An 18,836-nucleotide genomic window follows, 5' to 3' on the forward strand; every position below is an offset into this window, starting at 1 on the left:
AGCAGCAAGGTGAAGGAAGCTGACAGGGTAAAGCAAGGCGCTCAGTGTTGCGTCAGCGCTCGCCAGTCAGCCAGTAAGAGAGGCGAGGATTATTACAAGTAGTGGTGTGTGCCTTTGAGTGTAAACCAACTGAAGCATCTGTGACGTGTCTCGATCTGAGTGGAAACTAATTGAATACTGCTGTACGAGGCGAGGCGTACTACTGGCGTGTCTCTGTCTAAGTGGAGACAAATTAAATGCTTGTATAACAGGCGAGGAGGAATAGTGATGTGTGTCTCTGTACGAGGCTAGGAGCACTATGTACTGGTGTTCCTCTGTGTCTCTAAGTGGAAGCAAATTGAATGCTTCTATTCCTGGTCCGTGTCGGGTGTGGCGATGAAGAACAAAGATATTATTGCAGTTTCAACCAGTATACCGTACGTAACTATAGTCCCTTCACAGGTATACATTTCGCTGTTTGGAGCATTTCTAGCCCTATTTTACCCTGTCGGAAATTAATAATAACTTCAGATGAGAATTTTAAAGGTGAGAATTTTAAAGGTTTAAGTCAATTCTAGCTTAGATCCATCTCCAGTCGTCTAGCGTAGGATACTGTGTGTTCGTATGTTTGTTATCAGAGGTGCTCATGCTCGAAAGCGACGTGACGTTGTCACGTGTTAAGACCTATGATGACGTCGGGTTACCTGCTGCGAATCAGGTCACACGGAAATTTGTCGGCCAATCACATATAGGCACGTATGTTTAGAGGAAGGAGAATCCAGCTGTCTGTGCTGCGTCAGTCAGGCTATGGTTACGGAAGAGACGTGTGCTGGCTGTGAATATTCTAACTGGCAGTTTCCCGCAAGTTTCCTCAACTTTTTCTTAAGGTATTTTTCAGTAAGTAATTACTGTTGGTATGTAGTGATGACTGACATTGTAAGTTTCAAAATGTTAGTTACATTAGTTTACCTTATGGGAGGGGGATTGGGAAGTTAGGTTTGGTAATGTTAGGTTAATGACCTTAAGGGGAAGTCCAGGGGAGAGCGAAAAAATCCCCCCCCCCCTCCGCCGTTAGATTAAGATTTTGACTTGTAGTTTAGTGATAATAGTGGGTTGCGTCTCTCTCTCTCAACCAGTGAGTGCCACATGAATCAGTTTTGGGATCTGTTCTCGTCTTATTTATCTAAACGACATAGATGAGTCTGTTACCGGTGTAATATAGAAGTTTGCTGATAACACTAAAATAGCGAATACCGTAGTCTCTAACGAACAAGTAAAAGAAATGCAGAACAATCTAGACAAGTAGTCAGAGTAGGGGCAAACTTGGTAAATAAGTTTCAGTGCGTATTAGTGTAAAGGATGTCGATATGGGAGACCAAAGTATTTTATGAATGGCACCTAACTTAAAAGTGTAGACTGCGAAATTGATTTAGGAATAACAATATCGAGTAGCCTAAAACCTCGCCAACAATGTTCAGAAGTTGTAAAGAAAGCTAACAAAATAATTGGCTTAAACGGTAGATCATTTGAATATAGATATAAAGATACGATCCTCACTTTGTATAACTCCTTAGTCTGTCACCTTTTTGGAATATTGAATTCAAGCATGGTGCCCTTATTACCAGAATGACGTAGATAAATGTTAGAACGAGTTCAGCGTAGAGTAACACAAATTATACCAAACCTAAGAAACAAATCACGAAGAGCGACTTAGAAAATTTAATGTTTCTATAACTCAAAAGAGGCCACTTAGGTGGAGGAGGGAATGCGCTCTGACGATTTATAAACCGAAAATAAGCAGTAGGAAGACGAGGGGAGGAGGAGGACAAGGAAGGAGCAGCAGACCGGGTTGTGGCTGACATTTTAATAGATTTACAACATGAGTATAAATTGTTTAAGTATACGTTGACAAGATGCTCCATAACAGAAAATGGTAATTGTTCCCAGGGAAACTTTATTAATTTGATTCTCGATTTACTATACCAGTGACTTCATAACAAACTATAACAGCAGTGGCAATGGTGTACTAAGGGAGGAGACCGGGTAGTGGTCCGTCCTGGATGACAAATGACAAGTACAGCACAACCTCAAGGATGTCTTATTCTTCCATAACATGCTTTATATTTTATTACTTGTATGGTCTGCAGATTATAATATTTATAGACGGTGGATTTTACAACGACATTTTTTTTTTAGATTTCATCAGTTTCATCTTCCAAGTGTAAAATATAAAAATAAAATAAAATAAAATAAAAATAAAAGTGAATGCTGCTTCCTTAGTATCTGGTTAATCTAAGTACTTTTACTGTGTTTCTGAATATTAATCGCATTATAGACAGACAGTACAACAACGATTACGCACTGCTGCTACTACTACTTCTACTACTACTACTACTAATCGGTGGTAGAATTCTCCCCTGCTACGCGGGACACCTTTGTTCTCGTGTTTTGTTGCTGTTGTTGCTGCTGCTGTTGCTGAGGGCGGTACTGTAAGCGCCAGGAGGGAAGATTGTCTCTCCCTAGCCACCGCAAGGGCATTGCCTGTTTGCCTCTAACTGTCTGTAATGTAATTCAGAAACACAGTAAAGTAGATGAATTGTTTAACGTCTGATTTCAAGAAATCCACTCAACTCTCTCTCTCTCTCTCTCTCTCTCTCTCTCTCTCTCTCTCTCTCTCTCTCTCTCTCTCTCTCTCTCTCTCTCTCTCTCTCTCTTTTCTTAAGGGAACAGAGACTGCCGTACAGCCAATGATCGTGGCTGACGGAATATAAGGGGTCATATTCAAACTTTTTTTTTTCAAGTTTTATATTCATTTGGTGCGTGAGACCAGTGTGATCAGTCAATGGCGCGTTTTTATCCTCTAAGATCGCGCTTGTCTTCGAAGCGTGATCTTCGGTGAAACAAGATGGCGTGCTTTTGTCGTCAAGATTTCTGTGATTTTGCTTCGAAGATGCCGTGTAGAAACCAAGACCTTTGGTGTGAATAGTTTTGGCAGCACGGCAGCTGGTGGCAACTTACTTTGAGTTGTCAGATTGCGTCTTTTATTCCCATGACTGCTTAGCACATGGTTTTGTTGTTGATTCGGCTTTTTTAGAATTAATATGAAACAAGGAAATATATCTTTGTGAATGAACAAACAATTCTATAACAAAAACTAGTATATATATATATATATATATATATATATATATATATATATATATATATATATATATATATATATATATATATATATATATATATATATATATATATATATATATATATATATTTTTTTTTTTTTTTTTTTTTTTTTTATTCGCCCAGAATAGCATTGCTAGAGCTGCTCCTCACTCAGTGCACGTGTACACGTGTACGAACTGCGCATGCGCTGAATTTAATTCACCTGTGCACGAGTGGACACAACACTGGAGTTGCCAGATAACGCAGAAAGATCCCGTTCGCCTTCCATCATTCTTCAGGCATTTAATACACAGGTTTGGTACTAGAGTTAAGATGAACCAAAGAAATGCACCTTTGTGTGAGCAAACAATTATATAGGAACACTGAATAAATATTATTGTGGTAATGCTGTTTATTGTTGCTGGAGTTCTTAATTTAGTGCACGGCGGCAAACGAGTACACACCACACATGCACTGCAGATGTAACTTAGTGCACCGGGGTATACAAGTACATACGACACATGCGCTACAGATGTAACTTAGTGTACCGGGCTACACGGGTGCATATCACACATGTGCTGCAGATTTAACTTGCACGTGCACGTCGGTAAACAAGTACACACCACACGCGCTACAGATGTAACTTATTGCACGGAGGAACACGAGTACACGCTGCTCATGAATACCACGGCTAACTTAGTGCACGCAACACCGGTACTGCCTAGTCATTTCGAGGACGATGTTTCTGAGAGTGGAGAGAGGAAAGTGTGCGTCAAACACTCCAGGCACGCATTGAGCCGAGGGCCTCACACACAAAGCGACTTCGCATATGCAATTTCTCGTGCAAAACTGTATCCCTGGGGACACTGAGTATGTATATATTTCCTAATATTTTACATCATAGGTCCCATCTTCAGAAACCTTGATAGCCGAGATTACACCTTTCTCTCTTTAGTGCAGTTTTAAATACCTTGCAATCCTCAGTAATAATGATGCAATGTATATAAGATGCAGCATTTTCTTTTATTCAAAACACACATTAGTTGGCTCCTCGTGTGTCGAGTCGCCATAATTCTCCTCAGGGCGTGTAACTGGAGCCAGATAACACTGCCCCACATGTGTCAAGAAGAGGCGGCAGTGCAGGCAGTCGTCATGCAAGTGAAGTAATTCTGCGTATTAAAAAAGAGGTTTGTTACCATAAAGTCGCAGGATGAAAAGTGATAACGATATGCTCTCCAAATAACCGTATTTCTTTCTTTAATTTTATACAAAGATGAAGATGAATAAGGGAAAGCCAGACCTAATTTCCAGTGATTTTACAAGAAGAGATTTATCCCAGTTTAAACGAATCTAGTTTTACGGTTTTCCTTGGTGTCTCTCTTCCATTGCTTGCGCAGAATCCTTACTACATTCAGTATAATCGTGAAAAAAATAACAAATAAATAAATAAATAAGCTCCGTGTACACACTTGTACCTTCCACTGGACTTGTTAATCAAAATCGTTGAAATAATTCAAAAATAAACATCCGAAAATGACCATGGTGACGAGTGTTATAATCTTCGTGCATGAAGTGTAGTCACTTACAGGCAATGATGTGAATCTGGTTGTCATAAGTAGAAAATAGCTTATAATTCACAGAAACCTGCAATTAAGTTTAATGGCATTTCCTCTGTTTCTTGAAAGACTCTCTCTCTCTCTCTCTCTCTCTCTCTCTCTCTCTCTCTCTCTCTCTCTCTCTCTCTCTCTCTGTGTGTGTGTGTGTGTGTGTGTGTGTGTGTGTGTCCGCCGTGGGGAGTTATGTTGTCGCGGTGGCGGAGCTTCAAGCGTAGTCGGCGGTGCCACCTTTGATGGCTCGCCTGTCACTGAAGGGCTCGGTGACCGTCAGCTACGTGGACCAGGCGCTTCCCTTCGGCGCAGTATGACCGCGACATTGTGGTGCCTCTCTCTCTCTCTCTCTCTCTCTCTCTCTCTCTCTCTCTCTCTCTCTCTCTCTCTCTCTCTCTCTCTCTCTCTCTCGTTCGAAAGCAAATAAACAAGAGAACATTCTTAAAAACAAATAAACAATTTCGATAACAAACAAGCGAACAACAATCAACCAAGCAAGCGGTTACACATGAAGCAAGCAAACAGTTTAACAAGCTCCACGCGAGGGTTACATCACCGTCATAATCAACACACACACAGGTCAGGTGTCTTCAGGTTACTCACCTTAACACTGTGATAAGAGATAACGTTACTGTCACCTCCCTTCCTTTCAGCCACTGTGACTTACACCTGGCGGCCACCTCGGAGTGTAACAGTGGTTATTCACTAAACGCTCTTCACTTAATTAAATGTGTGTCTCACATGTGTTACGCTTCGGCATCGGCTTCTTTGCTTCTGGTTCCGTATTTTGAAGCTCTGGGTTCTCATAAGGATTATTTTCAAAGGCCACAATTTAGTTATGTTCTCATGGATGTCTTTGCCTTTCATGACGTAGCATCTTTGTTATTCACTTCCTTTACTCTGATCATACTTGGTCTGTACTGAAAATATCACTAGAAATTTCACATCTCATCTCTTGGAACCAGCTTTCATGAATTTGTGTTCCTTGTCGCCTCTTTCCAGTTGCTTACTCAATATCCGACCATATATGTCCGACCATATATGGAGTACTTGTCCGACCATATATGGAGTACTGCTCTCATAACTTGTGGGGAGGCTCAACTCTCACAGCCTTCCTAAACATGATGGAGTCAAAAGCTTTTTGCCTCAGATTCCTCTCCTCAAAAAAAAAAATTGTCTTGATTCTCTCACCCGACGGCGTAATGCAGCATCACTATCATTGAAAGCGTGACTACTCTTGAAAAACTCAATAACTTCTACTACGGCCTGTTAAACTGTTACCAGAATTATGAAAGCCCCTTTGAAAATCGAAATAATTTTTAACAGAGTATGTTGAACTATCTTGAAGTATTAAAAGTTTTACCTTTAAAAATTCAGTAACGTCCACCAGATAATGAAAACACTCGAAAACCTCATTACTTCCACTAGACACTGTTTAAAGAAGTTGAGATATGACACCGAAAAGCTTAAAAATACGGCCAATGAAAATTCATCTAATATTATATGGTTAAAGTGAATAAATCTGCTAAATTCAATCGGAAGCCTTTTGGGGAAACTGACAGATTGGGAGCAGTACCCTATGTCTTCCGTCACCCGTCAGATTATTACACTGGTCTGTCTATTACCTTGCAAAGTACACTGAGACAGGTCACGAATACTCGAATGTATCTTTATAACATTACGGTACCTTTTCTGTCTGTTGGTTAAAATGTTTCTTTACCTCCTGTTTTTATTTATTTCTGTAAATTTCTGTCGACTCTGTCTGTTGCCTTATTTCTGTACACCCTCTGTCTATTTCGTTTATTTTTTTATTACTTGCCATATGTCCATTCTGTCTATTGCCGTATTATTGTACACCTGTCTGTTCATTCTATTTTTCATTATTCTAAACCTGTCTAATCTGTCTATTGCGTCATACTAGTACACCACTTGTGTACTTTTGCCTGTTGCTTTATCCTCGTACACCTTCTGTCTATTGCAGTGTTTTTTACCCTCTTCCGACCTCACCACCTCTGTAGTCAGGTCTAGATAGGTCCAGCACCCCATAACTGGCTAACATCTGGCTCCAGAGACTACAGTTACAACACTAGTACGGGGATAACGTGAACTAAAGTACTGATTGATCTTGATAAAATACCGAGAATGTCAGTTTTATAGGAAAAAGATGATCATTTCAGTGTTATTCCTGTCTGTGCTGAAATACATGAACACAACTGAAAAAGAGGTTAAACTTTATCAAATCAAAAATACACAGTTGTCCCTCTGATACTTTTGCATCTCTTTTGAGGAACACTGACATTGTATTGCAATATTTTCCAGCATTCCTCTATATTGATTTCAGCACCCCTGGAGATACTAGTACCCCAGGTTAAGAAACACTGGTCTACTGCCTGTTGTTTTATACCAGGGCACCTCATGTCTAATCTCTATTGCTTAATTACTTTGCACCTTCCGTCTATGCATTCAATTACTTTACTACCTTAAATTTCTTGTCTGTTCTGTCTAATGTTTTATTTTCATATACCTCCTGTCTATTCTTTTATTTCCTTACACCTCCTATCTACTTATTTTTTTCAGACATCTGTCTATTTCCTTATTCCCGTGCACCTCATGTTTATTCTATCTATCCATTTTATTTCGTTTCACTCACTTTCTTCCTCTATACATTCTGTCCATTGCTATATAATCATTACATTTCCTGTCTATCTCATTTCCCGTACATCTCTTGTCTGTTCTACCTATTGCTTTATTCCCATATCTCCCTTTGCTATTCGTATATTGTTTTATCATCGTACACTCCCGTTTGTTGCTGTACTTTTATGTACCTTCCATCCATTGCTTTATTATCTTCACGTTTTCCGTCTATCTATATGTTATTTCTTTAGTCCCATGCACCTTCAGTCTTTCTGTCTATTTCATTCCCGTGCACTCCTGTCTAATACTTTAGTCTCGTCAAAATTCTCCCGAGGTATCATTAGCACTGCAATGATCCCGTATTACATCAAGTGATCCGTGTTAGTGACTTCACGCTGCGCCCTGCAAGTAATGGGCTGACAGTTGTGAGCCCGTGGAGGGGTGAGTCATCCAGCTGTACTGACTCTCTCCCTTCCCCCCCCTCCTCGCTCCCTAAGTAGCGGCGGCAGAAGCACCGGCAAGGAGGCGAGGAGGGAAGAAAGGGGAGGTAGGGAGGGATGTCTTCAGTCTTGGTGTTTTAAGTTATTCATCCCTTGTGAGGTAACGATGCCACATGACGACTTTTACCCATCTCATAATTGTCAGCTGTCACTCGTCCTTACAGCTGTTTGCTCCTGTGTGCCGACTTGTTTGTGTGTATGTTTATCTCCTCAAAGACTCTGGCATCAGTGACCCATAGAGCGCTTGCCCTGCTTGTGTGAGCCACGGTGGTGTCAGCACAATTCTGGGGAGTTATCAGATGGCGTAGCATCTCACTTTTATTTCAGGCGGGAGGACGGAATAGGGCAAGAGAAGGGTGCCAGACTGGGGTCGCCTGGCCGGTGACAACACAGGTCCTCCCCACAGCTGGGAGTGATCGCCGCCCACATCGTGACCTTGAGTATGCAGCTAAGGGCGCCAGTGTGAAAGCGAAAGTAAGAATGAAGCTGGCATCCTCAGTTTCCTGCGGGCTACACACTAGAGTGGTTGGGACGGGCGTGCCCACGACGGCCACCAAGACCCTTCCCCCTCGGCCCTCGCGCTCCCCGGGCCGATGCTCAGTGCTCACGTCAGACACAGTGGTGGCTCGCGTCTAGAGGAGGAAGGTGCGTCCCGCTCCTCCGCCCCTCATCACTGACTGTCTTTTGTTGCTGCTGAACTCCACAGTAAGTCTTAACAAAGCTGCAATGCTGAACTTCAGATGGCCAGTCTCCTCGCTGGGAGATTACTCATGACATGTAAGGACTATATCAGGCGATGAGTAACGTTGCGTTTGAAAAACACATTATTTTTAATGTTTTGCGAGTGAAGTGAGAGTGCCGCCGGGATGGCGGTGGCCGGGGTGAACCCAAGAGCAAGTCAACATTTCATTCCCCGGCGGTTCAGGATGCAGCCTTCTAAGGACGCAAGGATTCACGCTGCTGGCTCACGGGTCTTTGCTTCTTTGTGTTTTATGGGAAACCGGTGATGCTGTAAGAGAGTTATCCTGCAGGTGTTGGAGAGCACCAGAAGTGTAAGTTGAGCGAGGGGCGATGCATTTGAGCCGTCCTTAAGAGTAGAGCATTGTTACGGTCACTCACACTGAGATACTGGCGCGGGGGCACACATGCTCAGCCTGGGGTGTGGTTTGGGTGTGGGTGTGAGTGTGGATGAGCTCATGGTGCTTACTGGAAGGCGAGAACTCTCAAAATGCCGAGTGGCTCTAGGAATGCAGTATAATGTGAGGCAGCGCCGCTACGCGAGTGAAGAGAATCACGTTGAGCAAAACAGCTCAGTAACTTGTAAGAATATACGTATTGTACGATGATTTAAGAGACTAACGTATATTCTTTGTGTGTGTGTGTGTGTGTGTGTGGCAATCCGAATTGATATATATATATATATATATATGTATATATATATATATATATATATATATATATATATATATATATATATATATATATATATATATATATATATATATATATATATATATATATATATATATATACTCGTATATATATATATATATATATATATATATGATTGTTTACTAAAATAAATAAAACGTTATTTTTTTCTTCAGGGACACTTCTAGAATAAAGAAAATACGGGAACAAACCAACAACCACAACATTCGAGGCACAATCCCACTTTGAAAACGCTAAAAACCATAATAGAAAAAAAGAAAAAAAAACTCAACAAGTAGTAGCCACCAAGACAAAAGGCTAAACAAGGCTGCATAAGTCGGCTCGCTGCTGAACAGTCCAGCGGAAGAGGAGAGGAGGGCGGTGGTGGAAGTGTTCCCAATGAACTAACAAACAGTTGAGGTGAGCGCGTGCGTCAAAATGGCTAAGTGCCTGAGGATACTCCGCTTGCTGTACGCCGCCTTCAAGAAGTACTGGATCTTTGTGAGTACTGCCCACCATTTATCGTAGCCCACTGTATTACCTGTACCCATTTTCTTTCCTTCTTGTTTCTTTTTTTTTTTTTTTCCATCATTTTTCACATGTGCATGTAACAGTCTCTCTCTCTCTCTCTCTCTCTCTCTCTCTCTCTCTCTCTCTCTCTCTCTCTCTCTCTCTCTCTCTCTCTCTCTCTCTCTCTCTCTCTCTCTCTCAGTCCATTACATAACACCCTCCGTCCCCCCCCGCTCTCTCTCTCTCTCTCTCTCTCTCTCTCTCTCTCTCTCTCTCTCTCTCTCTCTCTCTCTCTCTCTCTCTCTCTCAGACTAAAATTATCAAGCATTTATTCCCTTTCACTAATAATCAAGAAACATCAACTATGAATTTCTGAATAAACATCAGTGTAGCCAAGATTTCTACGGATAATCTTTAGTAAAAACAACGCAAGTACACAAGGTGACTCAAAACAAAGCACGGATGAGGATGATAGCTGGAAATAGGTAGACATGTTTCATAAAGGACTGCTACGTGTAGGCTTCTTGTAGTTTCCCTTATGTTCTTTTGTCTTCAAGGGCGCTTCTCTAACAGCTCGACTGAAAGGATGTTACTCCGCGGCAGATAAAAAGCCATGCATCTTAGCCCGTACTGAGTAAGCTGGTGTCGGCGAGGTCAATTATGTTCAGCCACGCGTGCGAGGGTTGGCGAGGGAGTGGAGTGTGTGGGTGATGGGGAGTGTCACTTGGCGCAGACTGACGCACGCTGACAACCGCGATTGAAGAGTTGGGCCGCGACACTCTCAGGGACCCAGAATATGATGGCACAAAACACTCCACATCCAATGTGCTTCGTATTATTAAATGCTTCGGTGCTTTGAATCATTTGTTTTTGTAGTAGTTGTAGTGTTTATCATGAGGATTTTCATGGTTTTAGTGATAGTTTGATGATTCTGCACGAAACACTTCACCATTTCTGCATAAAACATCTCGCATACAGTGTTTCATAATCTTTTATGCTTCGGTGCCTTATTGTGTAAGTTGCTGAGATTTTCAAGGGACTGCTCGTGTTTTTAATGATTGTTTAATGATAATTCTTCCCAAAACTCGAGACTCGACTGCCCTTTTAACTAGATGTAGGGTAAATTGTTGGGATTTTGAAGGGAATTTTCATGTGTTCAGTGATAGTTTAATGATATTTCTGCAGTACTAGTAGGAAAAGACACCCATGAGAACCGACCTTATCATCCCTGTCGTCTTTGAAAATTATCTTAAAGAAATAATGTGTCTAGTATGTATGACGTATTTTGAACCACTAGGTTTTAATGACGGTTTCCAAAGGCCACTCACAAGATTAATCGCGTTATTACTAATATTTTTCATCTAGTGATTTAAATCTTTGTTAAACTATCGCTAGAATCATGAAAACATTATTCAAAATGTCAGGAATTTACATCGACTGTTTTCAAAGGTCATTCATGATTAATTTTTTATTTTTTTATGGGAGTTTATTTATTTATTTTTTTTTTTTTCCACCAACGGTGTAGAGTCTTTGTTGTACTATCGCTAAAATCATGAAACACCAAATAAACTTCCATTGCCACTGCTCTCAGAGACCACAGATATTTTTAGTCAGATTTTCATGAGCTTTATTTATTTATTTTTTTTTTTTTTCAATTATAATGTAGCATCCTTGTTAAATTATCGCTAGAATCATGAAAACCATCTGAAAAATCCCAAATTATCTCCAGAAGCATGAAAACACTCAAAAGCCCCCAATAACTTCCATTATGACAAATATATTAACTCAGGGTTTTTGTTGATTTTTTATTATTATTATTATTATTATTATTGATGGTGTAGTCCATAAATTATTGTTAGAATCAGGAAAACAATGAGAAAACGTCCAATAACTTCCATTAAGACTGTTTTCAATGATCATTCATATGATTAATAGAGTTTTCACCGGTGTTTTCTCCACTCGTGGTTTAGTCCTTGCCAAACTATCGCTTGAATCATGAAAACACTCTTAAAAACCCACAGTAAAATTCCACTGTTTTCAAAGGCCACAGATGCCTTTAGTCATGGTTGTATTTTCCTACCAGTGGTCTAGAATCCTCACTAAACTATCGCTATAGTCATTACTCTTGAAAACTCCATAAGCTTTCACTACAACTGTTTTCAAAGGCCACCACAGCTATGTTGAGTCGGGTCTTCGTGTAGTGAGGGAACAAGCCAGACCAGTATCCACTCTAGCCTTGGTGATCATCTTGCTCTTCATTAGTAAGCTCAGTAAGTGACCTGTCAAGAGTTCGAGTCCCGGCTGCTGTTCATATGATTACAGATATATCTTGCCTTTGATCAATTTGACAGTATTCTCTCTCTCTCTCTCTCTCTCTCTCTCTCTCTCTCTCTCTCTCTCTCTCTCTCTCTCTCTCTCTCTCTCTCTCTCTCTCTCGAATCATGAAAACATTCTTGAAAACCTCCAGTCCTCTAGGCCCTAGGGTATATTGAAAGTAGTGGAGATAAAACGATGAAACCTTTGAAAATACAATACCATATACTTCGTGACGTCATGAAGCACAGCATGGTATTGTTGCAAATTATTATCACTTTGGCAGACTGGACTTAATTATTAAAGCAATATTATACACTTTATTTATATACTACACCATTACCTTTGCTGGTATTATTATAATCATTATTTTTTTTTCCATAGTCAGATAGAACGTCGTATGTATGAGGTGGTTATATTGTCAGCTACAGTAATGAGACAACAGTGGAGTGTGTGATTTGGGTGGACAGAAAGATGAGAACAATTTCCTCTGTCAGAATCTGTCACCATATCCATGAAAGATTTAGAAGCATCGTTCACTCACCAGCAATAAGTTAATCATACTGAAAAACAGCTATGTCAGTGAAACAGTCATTGGTGTCTCCTATTCTTAAGTACTTTGAGCTTCCATGAGGACTGTTTTCAGTGTTCACAATTGAAGTATTACGATCTTTTCCCCAATTATTGATACGGAATCTTTGTTAAACTCTCAGTGCAGTCATGAAAAACTTCATTAAAACACCAGTAACGTTCTTGTTAAATTATCATTTGAATCATGAAAACCAATCTGGAAAATCCCAAATAATCTTTAAAACCATGAAAACACTCGAAAACCCCCAATAACTTCTACTACGATAGATATGTTTAGGCATGTTTTCATGGATATTTTTTTTTCCGTTCCATATTTTCAGACACAGAATTCTTTATTTGTGTTCCTGCAATATTTCACCCATTAGTGGCCCAGGATCCCTGTCAGACTATCCCTGGACACATGAGAACACCATTGAAAAGCCCAGCAACTTATATCAAAACAGGTTTCTAAAGACCACAGATTATTCAGGTTTTTTACGATGTTTTTCTTCATTTATGGTGCATAACTTTACCTAAACTCTCAGTGAAACTTGAAAACATCCTTGAAAACCGCCACTAACCTCCACTACAGCTATTTTCAATTACCACAGATTAGACGATTTTTTTTTTTTTTTTTTTTTCACGAGGTTTATTCCGTCAGTGGCGCAGATTCATTGCCGCATTATCACTGAAATAATGAAAACACCTTTGAAAGCCTTTAAATCATTCACTAAACCTGTTAAAAATCAAGATACAACCTTGAAAACCCCAACAACATCCACTAAAACTTGCTAAAATTTTAAAAAATCAAGATACAGCATAGAAACCTAAGAGAACATGGATCTACTAAGATAAACACGATCATAAACCACCGAAAAAAAAAAAAAAATAGTCGGGAGAGGATCATAGTTGGTGTAGACTGCATGAAGGAAGAAGTGCACACCAAGGTCGCGGGGTGAACACAAGATACAAACACAACAACGAAGGGGAGACGGAGCGAGAGGGGCGGAGGGTGGGAGTGGGAGCGGGGCTAGGAAGGGGAAGGCTGGGAGGGTACAGGCTCGCTCGCTCGCTGTCTTCGCTCACGTCCAGCCAGCCAGCCCTTCACAATGTGTCATCAACAACATATATAGACTGAGGCTTTTAGAGGCGGGGAGTGTGCCGTCTTGTTGTTGTTGTTGTTGTTGTTGTTGGTAGTGGTGGTGGTGATGGTGATGATGGTGGTGGTTCCTTTGGTTGTTAATACTGTAATAATAATAATAATAGTAATAAGATCTGTCCATGTTCTGCGATTTTCCTCCTTGGTATTTATTAGTATTGGAACTACAACAACAGCAACAGCTACTACAACAACAGCGACTACTATTACTATTACTACTACTACTACTACTACTACTCTATAATAATAATAATAATAATAATAATAATAATAGTAAAAATAATGATAATAATAATAATAATAATAATAATAATAATAATAATAATAGTAATAATAATAACACTAATAATGGTATTATTTTTATTATTATAGATATTTTTATTATGATTTAGTACCAGCAAGAACAGTAGTAGTGGCAGTAGCAGTAGTAGTAGTAGTAGTAGTAGTAGTAGTAGTAGTTGTTGTTGTTGTTGTAGTAAGTAATTTCCAGCGTAATAACCAGTGTGTTTTCGCAATATGATAATGATCTTTAAATCGTGCCATAAATCAAGCCCAAACATGTCTAATGCAAGGAATAATAAGCCTTGAATAGATAAACAAATAGATGAAATAAATTAAAGTGCAGGAGAGTGAGTATGGTGATGGTGGTGGTGATGTGTGTGTGTGTGTGTGTGTATATGGTGTTGTGTGGTTGACGTGGTATTTTTACAGCTTTTTGGAGGTTGGTATAGGGCGATGGGTAGTGATATATTGTAATGGAGACTGGTATACTGAAGAGAAGGTGGTGGGTGAGATGTGTGGTGGGTGTGTGGAGCAGTGTAATAGAACCTGGTTTAGTGTGGGATGGGTGTTATGGTGCCCTGGTATAGTGTGATCTGAGTGTTTAATTATGTGATGGGTGTGTGTGTACCGTGCAGTTGCTGTGTGGTGCAGTGTGGTAGTTGGGTGTGGTACAGTGCAGTGGGTGGCAATATAGTGTTGTGTTGCATGCCATAGTGTAATGATAGTATAGTGCAGTGGATGTGTTATAATTGTGTGGTGTGGTGGGTCGCGCAATGAGTGTGTAGTAAAGTGGGGTATGTGTGTTGTGTGTGTGTGTTTTGGGTGTTACAGCGTAGTGTGGTGGTTGGGTGTTTGGTAGTGTGATATGGTATGGTATAGCAGTGATTGGCTGTTAGAGTAGCGGGTGTATGCTAGCGCTGGGTGGGTGTTACAGTGCAGTGGGTATGTGGTAGTGTGGGCGGGTGTCACTGCAGAAGGTGTGTGGTAGTGTGGATAGGTGTTAGTGCATTGGGTGTGTGGTAGTGTGGGCGGGTGTCACTGCAGAGGGTGTGTGGTAGTGTGGATAGGTGTTAGTGCATTGGGTGTGTGGTAGTGTGGGTGGGTGTCAAAGTGCAGTGGGTGTGTGGTAGACTGGTAGTGTTGGGTGGGTGTCACAGCTCTCAGCTCCCCACAACCTGCACCCCACGTTACTCCCCCACCGTGACAAAAACACTGGTCACTTGAGCTGCTTTTCTCTCACCTCCTCCTCTCTTCTCCTCTTTCTCTTCCTCTCTCCATTCTCCTTTCCCTATCCTCCCCTCCCTTCCCCTCCCCTCCCCTCCCCTCCCCTCCCCTCCCCTCCCCTCCGCTCCCACCACCGTCCTCTCCGCACCCACGTCATGTAGAGTTCACCCTCCCAGCACTTAGCGACCGTTCTCTCTCTCTCTCTCTCTCTCTCTCTCTCTCTCTCTCTCTCTCTCTCTCTCTCTCTCTCTCTCTCTCTCTCTCTCTCTCTTATATTGTTACTTCGTCATCTCCACTACCACTACTACTACTACTACTACTACTACAGATTAACGAACAACAACAACAACAACAACAACAGCCTACATAATCCCTACATAACTGCTGTTCTACAATACCACCACTACCACCACCATCACCACCACCACCACCACCATCACCACCACCTCGGCAGCGGCGTGGCGGGTTAGCAGAGGGCGCGGGGCAGAATCATCAAGTGTCTGGGCGTCAGCGTGACATCCTGGCCCAAAAAATTATGAGAAACAGCCTCGGTTGGTCTGTGGCATCATTGCCCTCCCTTCCCTTCCCTTCCCTTCCCTTCCCTTCCCTTCCCATCCCATCCCTTCCCTTTAATTCGTTAACCTTCTCTTTCATTCCCTTCTCTTCCTTTTAATTCGTTTCCCTTCCCTTACCTTTCCTGTAATATTCTACCCTTCCCTTCCCTTTCCTTTCCTTCCCTTCTTTTCCCTTCCTTGTTCTTGCCTGCCCTATCCTTCCATTCTCGTCCTTTCTTTCCCTTCCTTTGCTTTCTTTTCCCTTCTCGGTTCCCTTCCTTAACCTTCCCTTTCCCTTCCCTTCCCTTCCCTGTTTTGCCTCCTCCTGCGCCTCCTCTGTGTTTTTCTTGTCCAAATGAGACAAGTATTGAGTTGACTTTTTGTTGCTATTTGTGTGTGTATGTGTGTGTGTGTGTGTGTGTGTGTGTGTGTGTGTGTGTGTGTGTGTGTGTGTGTGTGTGTGTGTGTGTGTTGGGAAGTGAAAAAGGGGAAAAGTGCCGAGAAATAAGAACTTGGTGCCTGGTCAAGTTGGAGTGTTTTCTTAGTGAGGTAATGAAAGGGTGGAGGTGATGCACGCACTTACACACACACACACACACACACACACACACACACACACACACACACACACACACACACACACAGGACCATATTTTGAAACGCCTCTGCGTCGCACCTCCACTGCTTTTAAAAGGCTCTAGTTGAAGTTACACGGGTTTTCATGAGTGTTTTTACGATTCTAGTGACAGATTAATAACATTTCTACGCTATTAACAGAAGAGACACTTGAAAACACTTTTAATCATCTCTATGGCCTTTGGAAATGGAATCATATTCTGAAACATTTCTGCCCTGCATCTCCGCTACTTTCAAAAGGCTCTAATTGAAGTTACGATTCTAGTGACAGATTAACAAGATTTCTACATTACTAACAAGAAAAACTCTTGAGAACCCAGCTAATCACATATGTGGCCTTTGATAATAGTCGCGGTGAGAGAGCAAAGTGTTTCAGAATATGGGGCACACACACACACACACACACACACACACACACACACACACACACACACAGTTCGAGAAAAAACGGATACCCGGACATGCCAACTTGCGCACGTCTCCCAAGCTTTCCTCATCTCTTGCCCTTGTATGCGGGGGTCTTAAATACTCGACCCCTCCCTTCCTTTCCCTTCCCTTCCCTTCCCAGTACACACACACACAACACACATGCATGAAGTCACGTGGTGGTGGTGGTGGTGGTAGTGGTGGTGGTAGTAATGAGGCACCATAATTAGCAGCATTAAACCGGGCCCTTCTTGGTGCTCGTTACAAGAGTTGAAGTGTGTTAAAACCTAACCAAAGACGCTCATGGTTACTACAGGAGCTCTCCAGTGTAGTCTTCTTTATTCTTGTGTGTGTGTGTGTGTGTGTGTGTGTGTGTGTGTGTGTGTGTGTGTGTGTGTGTGTGTGTGTGTGTGTGTGTATTGCTGTAGGTATATCATAGGGTCTAGTCTTACTGTTGTGTTTTCTTTGTATTACGCCATGTTGGTTGTATACAAATTCGTTTTGAGTCGAGCTATCCTGTGGTAGATGAATATCGATATCTTTCGGTCTATCTATCGATTTATCTATCTACCTGTGAGGGGTTGGGTGGATGAGCGAGTTTGTCAATATCTGTCTCTCTATCATTGGGAGAGTAGCTGAGTAAATGGGTTTGTCTGTCTCCCTATCTGTCTATCTGTGGGAAGCTGGATGGGAGGGCGAGTGAATGTGTGTTGCCCTGGACTCGTGATCGAAAGCTATTATCGTCCTGGCGAAAGATTCAAGCTCGTTAAGTCCAATCTGTGAGTAACAATGTGATCTTTCAAATATTTCTGAACCAATCGCTCGTTTAGTCCAATTTGTGAGTGATAGTGTAATCTTTCTTATGTTTCTGACGCAATCGCTCGCTTGTTATTAAGTACGACGAAGAACGCTACACACACACACACACACACACACACACACACACACACACACACACACACACACACACACACACACACACACACAGTCTTGATTTTCTCACAGTTCCTCTTTACCAACACCTAGAAATCGGTTCTCAGAGTGGTGGATGACTGGAATAGACTCACTAATCAGGTCGTAAGTGCCGAGTCAATATGGAGCCTTTAGAAGATTATACGAGTGTACGGATGTGGATGATGGGTGGAGATAAGCGTGTTTTATGAAGGGACTGCCACTTGTAGGTCTGATGCGAGGGTTTGTAAAATCTTTGTGAACCTCAACGGGGCTCGACCCTTATCCAGCCAGCTGTCACGCGAAGATGTTACCACTAAGCCAGAGAGAGAGAGAGAGAGAGAGAGAGAGAGAGAGAGTTTTGCAATAATCTATAGGCAAAAAGTTGCACGCAAATAGATGAATACATAAAAGAGAAGATTGATTGATTAATGAATGGATGGAGAGATTACCAGATACAAAGAAAGAGAGAGAGAGAGAAAGAGAGAGAGAGAGAGAGAGAGAGAGAGAGAGAGAGAGAGAGAGAGAGAGAGAGAGAGAAATAAAAGAGTCAAGGAGGAAAAATATAACGAGAAAAATATAACGAGAGAGAGAGAGAGAGAGAGAGAGAGAGAGAGAGAGAGAGAGAGAGAGAGAGAGAAATAAACGAGTCAAGGAGGAAAAATATAACGAGAGAGAGAGAGAGAGAGAGAGAGAGAGAGAGAGAGAGAGAGAGAGAGAGAGAGAGAGAGAGAGAGAGAGAGAAATAAACGAGTCAAGGAGGAAAAATATAACGAGAGAGAGGAGAGAGAGAGAGAGAGAGAGAGAGGAGAGAGAGAGAGAGAGAGAGAGAGAGAGAGAGAGAGAACGTTACAATTACTTCTTTCTTTCCGCGTTCCTTGACCGTTCATCTTCATCA

The 18,836-nt window shown here is 41.5% G+C and overlaps 1 protein-coding gene across 12 annotated transcripts in view; it reads left to right on the forward strand.

Moving 5' to 3' along the window:
• Nucleotides 1-181: 181 nt before the first annotated feature.
• The window catches only part of LOC135108998 (NADPH oxidase 4-like), a 120,062-nt gene continuing 101,407 nt past the window's right edge, over nt 182-18,836 (forward strand). For 3 of the 12 annotated variants that reach the window (XM_064019948.1, XM_064019949.1, XM_064019947.1), the window contains exons 1-2: nt 7,117-8,587; nt 9,490-9,814. In XM_064019948.1, coding sequence (XP_063876018.1) covers nt 9,752-9,814 — 63 coding nt within the window. In that variant the 5' untranslated portion in view covers nt 7,117-8,587; nt 9,490-9,751. Of the gene's footprint in view, nt 417-753; nt 877-7,116; nt 8,588-8,641; nt 8,660-8,773; nt 8,935-9,489; nt 9,815-18,836 lie in introns of those variants that run through there. The other 9 variants (XM_064019941.1, XM_064019943.1, XM_064019945.1 and 6 more) reach the window with 9 other exon arrangements.

This window comes from Scylla paramamosain, chromosome 18 (genome assembly GCF_035594125.1).
Source record: "Scylla paramamosain isolate STU-SP2022 chromosome 18, ASM3559412v1, whole genome shotgun sequence".
Taxonomy (NCBI): domain Eukaryota; kingdom Metazoa; phylum Arthropoda; class Malacostraca; order Decapoda; family Portunidae; genus Scylla; species Scylla paramamosain.